At 37.3% G+C, this 14,810-nt stretch overlaps 1 protein-coding gene across 3 annotated transcripts in view; it reads left to right on the forward strand.

Annotated features, from left to right (window-relative positions):
- ACOX3 (acyl-CoA oxidase 3, pristanoyl) overlaps window positions 1-12,322 on the forward strand; it is a 33,008-nt gene extending 20,686 nt beyond the window's left edge. For 2 of the 3 annotated variants that reach the window (XM_079306647.1, XM_079306645.1), the window contains 8 exons: window positions 1,013-1,133; window positions 1,608-1,727; window positions 2,908-3,021; window positions 4,448-4,563; window positions 7,094-7,268; window positions 7,736-7,803; window positions 8,487-8,573; window positions 11,693-12,196. In XM_079306647.1, coding sequence (XP_079162773.1) covers window positions 1,013-1,133; window positions 1,608-1,727; window positions 2,908-3,021; window positions 4,448-4,563; window positions 7,094-7,268; window positions 7,736-7,803; window positions 8,487-8,573; window positions 11,693-11,812 — 921 coding nt within the window. In that variant the 3' untranslated portion in view covers window positions 11,813-12,196. Of the gene's footprint in view, window positions 1-1,012; window positions 1,134-1,607; window positions 1,728-2,907; window positions 3,022-4,447; window positions 4,564-7,093; window positions 7,269-7,735; window positions 7,804-8,486; window positions 8,574-11,692 lie in introns of all 3 variants that reach the window. The other variant, XM_079306646.1, reaches the window with a different exon arrangement.
- Window positions 12,323-14,810: the final 2,488 nt, after the last annotated feature.

Here is a 14,810-nt window from a genome sequence, read left to right on the forward strand (position 1 = left end):
TTATAATTCTTATAATTTTTTGGCAATAAAAATTTTAGGTCCTGCATGTTGGCTGTGTATTGCTCACGTCTTACTTAAATCATCAAGCTTTTTTTTTTATCTGAAGTAAAGCTCATGAAATAATTTTTACTAATGGCAGGATATTTTAATTTCTCCTCTCTACAGAAAACACAGAAGAATCTATTTGATTGTTTTACCTGATACTTCATCTCTGGGGATCTGCAGTGCAGTCCCTAATCTTAGGGAAAACAGTGGCTATCAGGAAAAAATCATGATAGGAAAGAATTTCACAGTTGAAAATTTTAAGAATGTAATCCTTACAGATTCCTTTTGTTCTACAAAGATCATTGAACAAAGAACACCATTTAGGGAGGTGCTTTTAAACAAGCTTTGGTTGTATCAAGCCCCTGTCTCCAGAAACCAGAATTCCAAATGCATTTTCAAAAGAAGGTCAACTGAGTTAGTGTAAATGCAGGCTGCTCTGATTCTCTGGAGTCTCTGAGGGTGTACATAAAAGTTTTCCTGCTCTTTGCAAAAGTGATGCTTAAAAGATCAATGAAAACTGTGAAAGGCAATAAATATATCCTATTGCTGGCTGGAGAGAGAGACAGATATTGCTTATAACACAGAGGGGATAGAAGTGTTTTTTCTGGACAGGCCACCCTCAACCACCTCTTTCTCCATTTTTGGGAGGGAAAGCTTGGCAGGTGGTGAACTCACTCAGTGCTGTGCCAGCTGTTACAGCTGAGCTGAGAGCACCCATGTGCCCATTATATGGCACATTTATTTCTGTCTCATATAAGAAAGTTGGTGCTGGAGGTTCCTCAGTTGTGGCAGAGTTCCTCTGTGGCACCAAAGAATATGCTTTGCACTTACACAGATCTCAGAGTTTTATGCTTATATTGCCAGTTACTGTTTGCTGTAAAGCAGTACATGTATCTATGGCTTTAGCTGGTCACCAATTCAATTTCTATTGAAGTTGTTCCCCCTTTATAATTTGTTTTTCACAAAGGCTGATTTGGGACGTGAGATTCACGCTTTGTCTGCTGCCAGCAAACCCCTGACGTCCTGGACGGCTCAGCAGGCAGCCCAGGAGTGCCGAGAGGCTTGTGGAGGACATGGTTACCTTGCCAGTAAGTTACACACACTGCATGCACTGATCAGAAAGAGAATGGTTATTTTGTGTGTTCTTTGACTGCTGTTGTGCCATGATTTCTGAATTTTAGCAATGTGTTTCGAAAGTATTTTATCTTCATATTCATATTTTTAAATTTTATTTCGTAGCTGAAGTCACAAAAAAAAACTCCCTAAACCCATACAGGATCTTCACCAGCATTTGGACTGTACGAGTAATTCAGTCTCAGTTTCAAATATAAAGATTAAGACTTTATAGATAAAAATTTCTCATGTAAGTTTAATGCCACACTTTTCTAAAATCTTTGCTGTACAAGGTAATCAGTGAATTTTCAAGTTCATCTGTTTGTAACAATAGTTTTACATACAGGAATAGAAACGTCTTCTGCATTTTGTCACAGAATAATTACTTAATCTCTCTCAGCTTCCACTAATATGTTGCAATATTATTAAACTCTGCACTTGTTCTTAAGTGAATCGTCTGGGTGACATCCGAAATGACAATGATCCAAACTGCACCTATGAGGGAGATAACAATGTCCTGCTTCAGCAAACCAGCAACTACTTAATGAGCTGGATGAATTGCATAAGAGGTATGTTTTCATTATGGAATCTTATGCTGGACCCAACAACGTGTAGCTAATGGAATTAGGAGGTAATTTCATACTGAAAGCATTGACAGTCATTTAATGCTTTTGTAGAGCATAAATAATGTGCTTCAGACTCCATCATATGGTACATTCACAATACAGAAATATTTGCTGCAAGAAATATTCTTTCTTCTCTTGCAGAAGCTAGCTAGATGTTTTGCCATCCCTAATCAAGTTAAGCCATATCTTACTCCCTGAGAAGTGCACTTTAGTTTGATGAAATTACCTCAGCGTTGCATCCAGGTCTGGGGTCCTAAGCAAAAGAAAGTTGGGGACCCATTAGAGAGGAGGCCACCTCTGCTATGAAGACAGGCTGGGAGAGTTGGGTATCTTCAGCCTAGAGAAGGTTCATTACGGTCTTCCAGTACTTATAATAAAGTACTTACAAAACTTTTTATATTACTTTTTACTTTTTTTTAATTTTCTTTTTTTTTTTTTTTTTTTTACTTTTTCCAGATAGTCATAGTCCAAAGGGGAATGGCTTTAAATTAAAAGATGATAGATTTAGATTAGATGTTCAGAAGAAATTTTCTCTGCAGGGGTGGTGAGACACTGGTACAAGTTGGCCAGAGAAGTTGTACATGCCCCATCCCTGGAACTGTTCAAGACCAGGCTAGATAGGGCTTGGAGCAACCTGGTCTAGTGGAAAAAATCCTTGTCCAGGGTGGGAGGGTTAGAAGAAGATGATGTTTAAGTTCCCTTCCAGCCCAAACTATTCTGTAATTTTGTCACTCTGTATTGGTAAAGTCATCATAAGTCTGTTTATTGTACTTGGAACAGTTCATATCACCTGACTTGGTAGCAATATCCATCACCACATCTTGTAGTTCTCTAGATTTTGTTTTAGTTTTCCAGCAATGAATTTCACTAGCATCTTACAGTGCTGGAAAACTCAGCAGTTGGAGTTGAATCTTATGGGGAATAATTATAGGCAGTGATGTCAGGTTTTTCCACACTTGTCCACCAGTCCTCTTTTGGCTGGACTAGGCCATAATAAAATAAGTATTATGGCCTAATTGCATCTGGCCTGTCAAGTGTATGCATGGCTTTATAATAGGCTTTTAGTTCCAAAAAGTCTGATTTCTTTTCTCATAAATCTTTTTTATTTTCTCTGGTATTTCAGATAAAGCTCCTTTTGAATCCCCTTTGGGAACAATAAACTTTTTGCAAGACTACCATCATATCCTTGGCTGGAAATTCACAGCCATTAGTGTTGAAGATTGCATGGACTCTTCAGGTAGGCTTCTACTGCTATTAAAGTGATTATGGAATTTTAAAATCTTTTCCAAAAGAAAGAATCCAAAGATCTGAGATTCAGCCTCTGCTACTTATTAGATATTTGTCATATTTGCTGACATTTTTTGTATTTACTTGCATTTTTCTTTACTAAGAGCATAGTTTGCATTTCAAAATACATTCAATTTTCCCAAAATTTATTTCTGAAATGGAGGATAGCATCAGATACTGTTTTTTCTCTTCTGCTCCTCTAAAAGAACATCTCTGAGGAAGGGTTTTTCCCCATTGTATTGCTGTTTTCCAGTACTAAAGGGATTGATTGCCACTGCCTTCTCTCACTAAAATAGCTTCTTTTAGAAAACCATGCAAGGGATTTACAAGTATGTTGAAAAGGCATGAAGTTCATCTGCTTTTGACAGTTGCTTTTAATTGAATGGAGGAAAAATGAATAATGGTGGAAAAAGAGTTATCTGCAGTTTTCCTGCTTTACTCAGCTATAATCAAGTCAAGAGTGACATTAGATGCTGTTCCCATTTGTGCATCCCTATGAGCCCAGATTGGCTGTTGGACACAAAAGTTAAAAAGAATACCAACACATAATGAGAGAGCAGCAGCACATGTTCTGTCCTCTCATGTAATACCTACTGAGCCAGACCATAATTCAAAAAACATCTGAATCTGTTTATTGATCCATTCTGTTAGAAACTGGACTATTAATTTAGGCAGCATGTAAACCCTCCATGTACCCTAAGGTATGCTCTACATTAAATCTTCAGCTAAAAGACAAGCAAGCAGGATTCATGCAAGGACTTTATGCTGAATAACTTCTTACCTTAATAGTTCTAGGCTGCTCTTAGAAATATGACACAATTATATACAAAAATAGTAATTTAAATGCGATTACATTCAGCCACCAGTGAACAATGTTGCAAGTCACATGCTTCCAGTAATTGTGGACTGTTTTCTGTTCTTATATTCTCAGAAGAGACTTCATATCTTGCAGGCATAAGTCTTAATATGGAAAAAAACAAACAATGAAAAACAAAACAAAAAATAAAACCTAAAAAAAAAAAAAAAAAAACCCAAAAAAAAAAAAAAAAAAAAAACCAAAAAAACTAGGCTAAAAAATTTATTCCAGTAAGAAGTCTAAACTGAGCTGTGAATATACCTTGTCTCCCAGCTTGGGGTCAGTTTGAAGTAGGGTATGGCCAGACATGGTTATGTCTTCACTGTACACTCACAATCTGACTGTTCTCCCCAGATCTGTATCTACATTAATGGACAAAGTGGCACGTCAATGGATTGATTAATTAATGCTTTCACTTTTCATCTCAAGTAGCAAAATCTGGGACTGCAGTAGAATTTTCACATGACTTCTTGCATCATAAGTGTAAATGTTAGGAATTTTCCTTTTTTCTTTTTCATAGTTCCTTTAGCAGCTTATAAGTGGCTGGTTTGCTACCTGCTGCGAGAAAGTGACCTAAAAATGAATAAGGAGAAGCAGGCTGGACGAAGTGATTTTGAGGCAAAAAACAACTCTCAGGTAATACTTATTAATCTTTCATACTTTATTTATTTATTTTCATCTAAGTCTGTCAGTTTCTGTTAGTTTTATCTTCTTGTGCCATAAAGAACAATTTCCTGAACCATAAAGCAGCAAGTCAGATAACTAATAAAACTTAATACCTGACCGTATGCATTGCATAGAACATGATAGCATGAGGACAGTTACCATCAGCAGAAGTCTTCCAGGATATATTCAGGATATATTTCCCTTCATAAAAGTTGCAGGCATGTGCTGTGTGATGTCTGCAATTTTGATAGCACAACTTCTGAAGACTAAATCTGTGAGTATTAAATACATGGCAGCATCTGATTATTGCTTCTCCATCTGTGCTTGTGGCCAAATACATAGTGTAGGAAAGAATCTTGCTCTGGCAGGTAGGTAAACTAGATGACCTAATGGGTCTTAAGAATCTCTAATTCTTATAGTGCAAAGTACTCATGAAAGATACCAGACTGACAGCATTGGAACCTGAAAAGGAAACATTGACAATTTACATATAGCAGATCCACTCTCTCACCAGAGAGCTTTAACAGCTAGGAATGGCTTAACTCCAAATTTCAGTATTTATCCTCAAGCTCACCAGATTCCTCTACTACCTCCATGAGAAAAATTGGCTCACATGCTAAGAATGAACATTTGTAATTTTTCACTGAGAAAGGTCTGCTCCCTGAAGATGGTCAGTGTCATTTACCTTACCTGCAAAGCTAAAAAAAAGCAGGAAGGAAAAGTCAACAGTCAACTCTGTACCTAGAAAGACCCAGCATGGCTTCAACATGGGATTATCTGTGTAAAACCACTGGTAGAGGGGATAAAATCTTTCATGATTTTACCCTAGAAGCAGCTTATTAGAGAAATTTACAGGGTCAAATCCAGAATGAGAATTGCCAGAAACTCTAGTGTAATTGCCTGTCAGCCAGATTTTGGTGAAGCTGGTACTGGGGGCAGTGCATTAGAGAGAATGGTGAGCTCAGAAGTATGAAGATTGTCTTGCCTATTGTATTTTAAACTCAAAGAGGTTCAAGCACACAACTGCTGTTGAGAGAGGCATTGATATACTTTAGGTCATTAGTTTTTATTTTCTCTCTATAATTCATCCTCAGGACAGCAGGACATTTTATTTTAAATGTCATGCCTCAAAAACATCTGAAATATATTTACAAGCTGTGCTTTGAAGACGTGTACATATTTGATTTAAAACTTTCTGGGCATGAAGAAACACTTTTCTGTCATCCTAGTGGTTGACTAATACAAAATATTTGTTCATGCTATGGGGGATCTGGAAGAGATTCCTAGTCTATCCTTAGGTTATTTTGGTGTGGGGCAGCTTGATAGAAACAATACAGAAGTGTAAGCACTGGTAAAGAAGAAAGTAGAATTATAGGGGAGAATAACAGGAAAATAATGTTTCATTTGTGATGTTAAGACTTATTTCATTCTGACTAGGGAATTAGCATATCTCAAAAAACCATCTATTAAGGAAGCAGTCCTCCATAATGCTGCAGAGAATAGATGATGTCCATTTTGCTGTTCATATATGTATCTGAGCTTGGACATAAGTGTGCCACTTATGGGCACACTGCTGTTGAAAGAGACAGTGATCTTTGGAATATGCCTTTTTTACATGCTGCAGTGCATCTAAATGCAAGGATAATGCAAGCATTTGAAAGAAAATAATTAAAACTAATCAAGTAATTTTATGTGAAAAAAATTAAACACCCAAACCTTAACAAAACAAACTAAACAAACATGAGTTACATAATTGCAACAAGTCAGCCAGGACAGCAGTGGCATCATAATCCCCTTCTGTTCACCAGCTAGAATGTTGTCAGTCAGCAATCTATTCCAGAGGAGCAGGTATTGCAAAGTTGAAGTATATAAATGTAGACAAGTGTTTCTATGTAAATACATACAATCACTTAAGGTTTTATACTCTGCAGTAACAGTAACTGGTGACTTGTCTTTCTCATCAGATAGTTGGCAAGGACTAGTTGCATAGTTCTTTCAAAACATACTGCAATCTGTTGCAATCCATCATCAGAATCCACTTATGGTGACATGATCAGATTTTTATTATTTGAAGGGATTGTAATAATTTTTCAATAGGAAGATGTTTATCCTCTATATAATTCTGGATCATATTAAATAAATATAAACCTACCTTTTTCTTCTTAGATTCATGTAGGCTTCTTGACAATCCTAAATGCAGCAGACCTGATTTTTACATTGTCTGCTCTCTGATGTAGCTTCTTGATCCTATAAAGTCTGGTTGCCACTGCCAAATTACGCTGGTAATAGGCATTCAGTCTTACTTTTAATAGGCATTTCATACCTAACCTTTGCACAGATGTTGTGGAACGTGTTTTCTCCTACTGTTTCTTAGAATACCTCAATATCATCACACCTAAATCAGCAGAACTCACTAACTTCACCAGGCCAGTGGCACTGCCCAGGCTGTGGAGTGTATCTTTGAGCTTTGTTGCTCAGTGTCCTTGCTCCTTCTCCTAAGGTGTACCACTGCCGGTCCCTGGCCATTGCTTTCATTGAGCAGACAGCCCTGCAGCGCTACCACGACTGCACCCACCACCCCAGCGTCCCAGCAGCTCTGCAGCCAGTGCTGAGGAACCTCAGTGCTCTCTATGGGCTCTGGTCCTTGAGTAAACACCTGGCTCTGCTCTACCAAGGTGAGATCAGGTCCCTGAGTGTGCTGTGCATGTCACTTTATAAAGTCCTAACTTGGCTGGGGCAGGGGATCCTAGCGACAATTTATGTTACAGCATTTTTTTACTGCCTGTTGAATACAAAACAGTCATTCTCGAGCAAATTTTTTGGAGCAGGAATCTGCAGTGAAAAATTAACCCAAAAGGCTCTATCTTACCTCAGAAATGATGGAGAGATCACAGGTTTTGCTGTGATCCAGTGCTTGTGTGAGAGGATGAGGGATAGGCAGCAAGACACTGTAGTGTAGCTCATTACTGCAAAAGGCTCTGCATAGCTTAGATTAAAAGTTTTGCAGTCAGCTCATTAATGAAAGACTGTCAGTTCAATTATACAGCTGCAGCTACTTAGTCTTGACTGCTCAACTCGTGAACTTGGCAAAAAGTTTGTATCAATTTCACTGTTATAAGCTTCTCTGTGAATGTTTTTAAAGGTGGCTATGCTTCAGGTGAACAACCTGGAAAGGTTATTCAGGATGCTATTTTGGAGCTCTGCTACAGGGTAAGCCTGTTTATTGTGATTAAATATCTACTATATAAATACTAAAAAAGATACATGGTTTATAGTACAGATTGCTCTGTACTCCAAGGGGGAAATCAGCAGAATATTATGTTAATGGTTTCTAACTAATTTTCTGTAAAATTTAGCAACTCGTTGACCCTGAATCTAGTCTTACTTTATTTATCAATAAGTGGAAAACACTATGTCCTACCAAATAACACCATAACATTTGTGGCCCTGCAATCTTCATTGTAAAACCAGTGAAATGTTTCAATCCAGTTCTTTTTATTTCATTATTGAGTTAGTTTGTGATTTTTTTTTCCTTAGCACAAAAGCTTTCCAAACTACAACATATTCTTTACAGGTCAGCAAAATTTCAAAGAAAATTCTGGTCATTATGTTTTTAAAGTGCAAAAATATATGTATTTATTTGTGTAGACAGCACCATATTGGTTAAAATGTGTTTTAAACCCCATAGGTAAAGGAGGAAAATATTTGAAATACAGTCTCTTTTGGCAGTACACTGGGAGTGAAAAAAATCAAAATAAAACTAGCTACTTATTGTGGATTTCTCTTAAATTACCAAAGCTGGCACTTTATAAAAATAATTTTTATGCTGCTCTGTAGTTCAGCTGCAAATAACTACAGAAGTTGTCAAATGTATGTCTTTTGGTTTTAAACAGTTGAAAGATGATGCAGTTGCCTTGGTTGATGTCTTTGCTCCTCCTGACTTCATTCTCAATTCTGCCATTGGTAAAGCAAGTGGAGAGGTAAGAAAACCCATTCTAAAATTTGTAAGTTTAATCATGAAGAATATTATTGCCTGCAATTAGCCTTAACATATTCAAGGCATTTCATGAATACAAAAGAGAAGAAAGACAAATTTTCAGTGGAAAATACTACCAGAGTTAAATTGATGTTAGCAGAAAATGAACTTTTTCATTTTCTAGAGATAAGCTTCAATGGGAAACTTGTACAGTAATTGTACAGTAATCTGTAGTTTGCTGTTATGGACATCTGTGCACTGAACCAAAAAAGGGCTGAGAGAAATTTTTTGGTGTAGTTACACAAGGCAAGAGTTAAGAGCATAAGAAGGGTTATATTGGATTCAATTCACAGAATGTTCTGTGACTGACAGAGATGGGTAGCCAGAGGGAACACTGTGAAACAGATGAAACAGCAAGATGTTCTTTTCCTGATGTCTCAGCTGTTGGCAGTTTAAGAAATTTCTCATGCCATAGATTCTGTTTGTATCATTCTGTTTAGTAGCCACGGATGTGTCTATTCTCCATTTTTCCATCAATTTTCAAATTCAGCTGTCATTTGGCTTATATCACACCATCATTTCTACAATTTAATTATGAGTATTGTGAGAAAATACTTCCTAGTCCCAGTCCATATCTATTTACTGTCTGTGGGAGCCTTTTCATTCCTCTGGCAGACCTTGTTTTCCTTCTCTTTTTTCTGCTTTTGCCATATCCTTTCTGAAGTGGCATAACCAGACCGACAAGCAGGACTTGGGATGTGGGTGCACCCACAGCTGGCTACAACAGTTGGCTACAACAGCTCCTGGTCCCTCCCTGCCTTTTTCTGACATATTTCAAGATCTGTTTTTTATTCCTAAGTCTCAGCAAACTGAAATTCTTGCTTAGTGGGCCAAACCTACTCATCAGGGCCAAGCTGGGATAACTATTCTGTAGAGACCAGTGTCACAGTGCAGTAGTTTGGGTTGGTGTGGATGGACACTGCAGACCATCCCTGGAGCCTGGGGAGCCTGCCAGGATGTTTGACAGGAATGCTGCATCAGACTCTGTGGTTTTCAGAACTTGCCTTGACTTCTTTTTGAAGCTGCCCCTTGTTCCCATGGTGATCCAGCAATACAGAGGGCAGGACAGATGTTTCCAGCCTGACCTAACACAATGATTACTTTGTTAGCATAGTCTTTGCAAATGAGGCAGAAAGGGTGGCTCTACCTCTCCAGCCATCTCCCAGAGAGCTCTAATCATCACTGGAAACTTTGTTTCCATTTCTATAGGTTTTTGAGGATTAAATTAATGCAAGAGGTCATGGGAGGGAACCTCCAAAGGTAACTCTTCAGAGAAGGAACTTAGTTTGTTAGAATGAGTATCTTTATTGGCCAAAAGCCCGTTTTAGCACATTTTTCTGTCTCTAGCAGAAGCTGTGAGCAAATGCTATAGACAGAAATATAAAATATGGCACAAGTACACAGTGATCCCTTCCTAGAATAGTATCCCCTTTCTAGCAGTCACCTGGAAATGTCTCATAAAAAAAAAAAAGCTGTCATGATGGATTTGGCTGGCTCCTCATTGGGTAGCTCTTAGCTCTTGCAAAAGCAGATGCCACAGAGACTTATTAATATTAGATACTAATATTAGGAGTATAATATTTGAGAAATGCTTGTAGGAATCTTAACACTTCCTCATGTACTTAATTTTTTATAAATTCATTGAATCATTGAGAAAATAATTTTAACCAATGCTATTCAACCCATGTTCTATAGAATTCAGGAAGGTTTTCTGAACTGCCTGTAAGTCTGTGGTTTTCAACTTGTGTAAACATTTTCAACTGAAATTCAAAAAAGGCTGCCAATTCCTCACTCAAAGAAAATACTTAATAAAGATCCTTGTCTCCTGTCTGTCTACATTTAATCCTCTATTCATTGCTATCTTTGCACCTTCTAAGAACCAGTGCAAACATTTTAGTAAAAATTAGAGTATTGTAAAGAATAGATTATCCAAGTATAACAAAAAGGTGAATTTAATTCAGGATTAAGTTGTGTAAGGGAGTGCCTTGCACCATAAGCCACAGATCATAGCTGGAGCTGAGGAAAAGTTTTGGATTTTTTATAGGCAGCTTTAAGCCCTGAAAGAAGAATTCAGATTCTCTTTAAAAGAAATTTCAGTGGTATAGACATAATTTCTCCATAAAAGTTTTGACTGTCTTAGCCTAAGTCTGTGAAGGTATTACCACATTTATTTCAGGATTAACTAGAATTTGTTAGAAAATATTTAATCAAAATTAAATTGGAATGCATAGTTAAAATTTACCCATGCCATCAAGCTAAAATATATTCAATATTAAATATATTATATTTCAATATTTATTGAAGTGAGCACATATAGGGCCACAGCACCTTTTGATGAAGAAAAAAGGCATTTCACTTTACCTCACTGACTGCTTTAATAATATATTAATATTTTGTTACACTGTACCCTCTTACTGCTGAAAATATGTTCTTTCTTTCCTGATTTTTCTATAAAGTTATTTAAAATTTTACCCTTTTGTTAATTATGAATTGACACACATTCCTAAAATAATACTTTTGCAAAATTTACTTCTTTTTAACTCTTCCACAAAAAAAATTGCAAATTGGCAAAATGACAAATAAACAATCTGCTCTTGAGAGAATGATTTCTTAAGCTCAAATCAAACAGTTCATGCTGGGAGAGAAGTTCTGTTACTTTGCAGAAGTGTGTTCAAGCAAAGATAACAGCAGCCATCCATGAGAGCTGCCAGACACAGTCCTCAGGTTTGGACAGAACAAAGATTAGCTTAATGTAATCTTGTTTCCAAATTTCTACCTTTGATAGTACAACTCCAGTCAAGTTGAAAACAAGAAATAATAAAATTACTAGTTTCCTGCTCTTATGCCAAGGATGGTCTAAATGATTTGCACAGAAATCTGTTTACAGTACTTGGAAATTTTGTGTTTATTCTTCTGTTTGTTCTTGCCTTGTACATAATTATTCACATTTGTTGTCTAGAAATTCAATCAAAATCTCATTTCAGCCAATAACTTCATTTAATAATTTATTTTGCAGAAGTTTTCTTCTCTATGCATTAATCCTTTTTTACTATTATTTTGCAGTTATATAAAAATATATGGGGAGAGATCCTTCAAGGCAACAAAACCCTGAACAGAGCTTCATGGTGGGCAGAATTTTGCATCAATAAACCTGTTATAGGCAGGCTGAGGTCAAGATTGTAAACCAAACAACTTTTAAGAATCTGCATGGGCCTGAGATGGACACCTTGTTACAAACATCAGGAGGAAATGAGACCATATGTCTAATGCTGAAAATGGAAGATATTTTCATTGAGAGGTGCCAAGTTTTAAAATAACTTTGAAATCAAGTCCAGCTTGATCTGAGGAACTGTTAACATAATAATGACAAGAGCAAGAGCAACATATCTGCACACTATACATATTTACTCAATTAAATTTTTAAAATATGAAGATTTATTATAATTGCTGCTTTGCAAAGTTTACATTAAAAAAAAATCCAATTAATCTCTTGTCATTACTTTTATATTACAGAAGGTAAATAATTTTAAAATATTTTCCTCCAGGGATTATGAATAAGCTGATAAAAGAGAAAAAAAAAAAATTAGGGCTGAACAAAACCTGTATTAACTATGATTATAGTGAGAGAACATTGGGGGTGCATCTTTCCATCTGCATCACTATCCTCAGATTGCAGAGAACCAACCTATACTGCCTTTGAGAAAAACAAAAAAAAAAAAAAAAAAGGAAGAGGTAAGGGAAAGCAAAAAGCAATCATTTCAATATTAACAAAGGCAGGTATCCATCCCTGGAGGCACAGGATGCTGAGGAACCAAGCAGTGAGAAACGTGGCAGTATGAAAAGATGGCTCTGATTAGTGGCACACCCTGTGTTGTCTTAGCTCAGAAGTGGGAAGTTGGAAACAATCACACTGTTAGCTTTTAGCTGACAGGAATGTTCTTTTAGTAAAGATAACTTCTTAGCCAGACTGAGAGCAGTGTTAAATGTTGATCATTTTACCACCACAAGTTCAAGGTCAATTAAAAATTATTACCCTCAACACACTTCAGATAAAAAAAAAAAAAAAAAAAAAAAAAAAAAAAAACCAAAAAAAAAAAAAAATGAAGTTCAATGGCTGTTGTTTATAGTCCCACTGGAAAAATGGATAAAAGCTAAAAAGTTAAACTGTATTTTTTTCCTTAATTTCTTTTTCTTCACCAGAGATAGTCAGTGTTGCCTGGGATTTTTATGCCTCTATTCTGTTTTCTTTCCTAATGAGGTACCATAACTCAGGATGTCCTAATAGGAGTTCTTTTTCTTGCAATTGAACTTTAGAAAAGTTTAACCTTCTTTGCTAAAAGAAAACAACCCAGTGTAAAGTATTTATTTTCTTTTACTGTTTTGCTTTTTTTAATAAAGCCCAATAGGTGGCATCATCCTATGGGAAAAAATAGATCAGTACAGCTGAACACCTACCATTAGATGTTATGGAGTCATGGGGTCTCATTATTATCTTTAGGAATTTTCCATATCAATAGGGAATCCAATGAGTGTCTCTAAAGGAAAGAGGCAGGGCTCTATGCCCAATATCCAGTGTGAACACCAGGGACTTTGGCAATGGAAAAGGCAAAAGGGGAAGAGATGCTGCATTAAATGTAGCAGCATTGATCTGTCAGGCCCCATTTTGCACTATCAGTGCTGGTCAGGAGCATTATTTCACTGTAATACATGTCTGATTTCACCAGCACCTCTGACTTGATCTTTGCCTCCTTCCCCACAGCTGGGAAACAGCTGTGTGTAAATCTTTCATATGAGCTGTAAGTCTGTTTATGAGGCCTTGGTAGCCCAGAAGAAAATACAAAGGTGTTTGGCATAGGGCTTAAGCCACCATCATCCCAATAAAAAAGCCACAGCAAAACTGTGTCACAGTAGCACAGACCTAGAGACCTGATGAACCACAAAGATACTCACCAAAACATGACAGGATAAACAGAACCCTGTAAAAATACATCCCTTAGCCTTAGTTCCTGCTAATCTTATTTATTATGACTATTCCAGCAGTAGCCAAACTCCCTGATAAAAGCTGAGCCTTTTCTGCTGATAAGGACAATACAAACTGAGAGGAAAAAGTGCTGTTTGTTCTGAAAAGCTTCTAACTTCACCTAGAGCAAGCACAGCAGAGGCTGCACCAGCAAGGACAAGATTATGGGCATGCAGATGGGATACTCAGTTAAATAGCACAGTTATGGACCCTAAACATGAAGTGTCACACAGCCTGCAGTGAGCTTAGAGCTTCGTGGGACCCTTGGACACCTGGCTGATGGCTGGAGCCACAGACCTGAGCACCAAGGCTGAAATAAGTATAAGCCCTGTGAGGCCATGGGCATTTGCTCTAAAAGATTCCTGCATCCCAGCCACTGGCTGCTCACCAGGGCTGTTTGCAGGCTCAGTGCAGTGTTCAGCAGCTGTCAGGCTTCACATGCTGCAGCAAAGGCTGTCACTCTTTATCTCACACCCAGTACAAAGCCATGGTGCAGCAAAGGCAGGCTCATGCTGTGGGCCAAAGCCACTCTGTGCTCAACATTATCAAAAGTAGTATTTTCTGTATAAATACTTGGATAAATGATCAGGTTCTTTAATCAGGTATGACTATGAATTTCTGACCTTTTAGCTAGATCTGTGTAATCAAATGGGCAAATACATCCTTTTCCCCTGAAGTCAACAGCCAAAGGTTCCAGAGGTCTTCTACATCCAGCTCCTCAGAGCAGGAGAATTTGTAACTTTGAACTTGCAGAACTGCAGCATGGAAAGAGAGAGATGTCATGAAATTTGGCATCCAATCACCTACTAAATCAAAGGGCAATAATTCAACAACTACCACAAGATGTCATTATTATATGCAGTTTCTTCCTCTTTGTAGAACATTAAATAAAATAGGTCTCTGGCATAACAGAGAAGTAATTTCCCTCCCGCTTCAAATGCCAAATAAAGTTGGATGTGTCATTTTATCTTGGTTGGGGAGCTGAGTCAAAGTCAGTCAAATAGCTTCAGTCCAAAACAATTTAGCTTCAGGAATCTGTCCTTTTAAGCTGCCACGTGAAGGCACCAGAAAGCTGAATCCAAATAGATCTGAAAGAGCCCTAACACTGCTTCCCCAGTGCCCTGTGCCCTGCTTCTCTCCTGGGGAGTGGCAGTTTTCTGC

This window comes from Erithacus rubecula, assembly GCF_903797595.1.
Source record: "Erithacus rubecula genome assembly, chromosome: 5".
Classification (NCBI taxonomy): Eukaryota; Metazoa; Chordata; class Aves; order Passeriformes; family Muscicapidae; genus Erithacus; species Erithacus rubecula.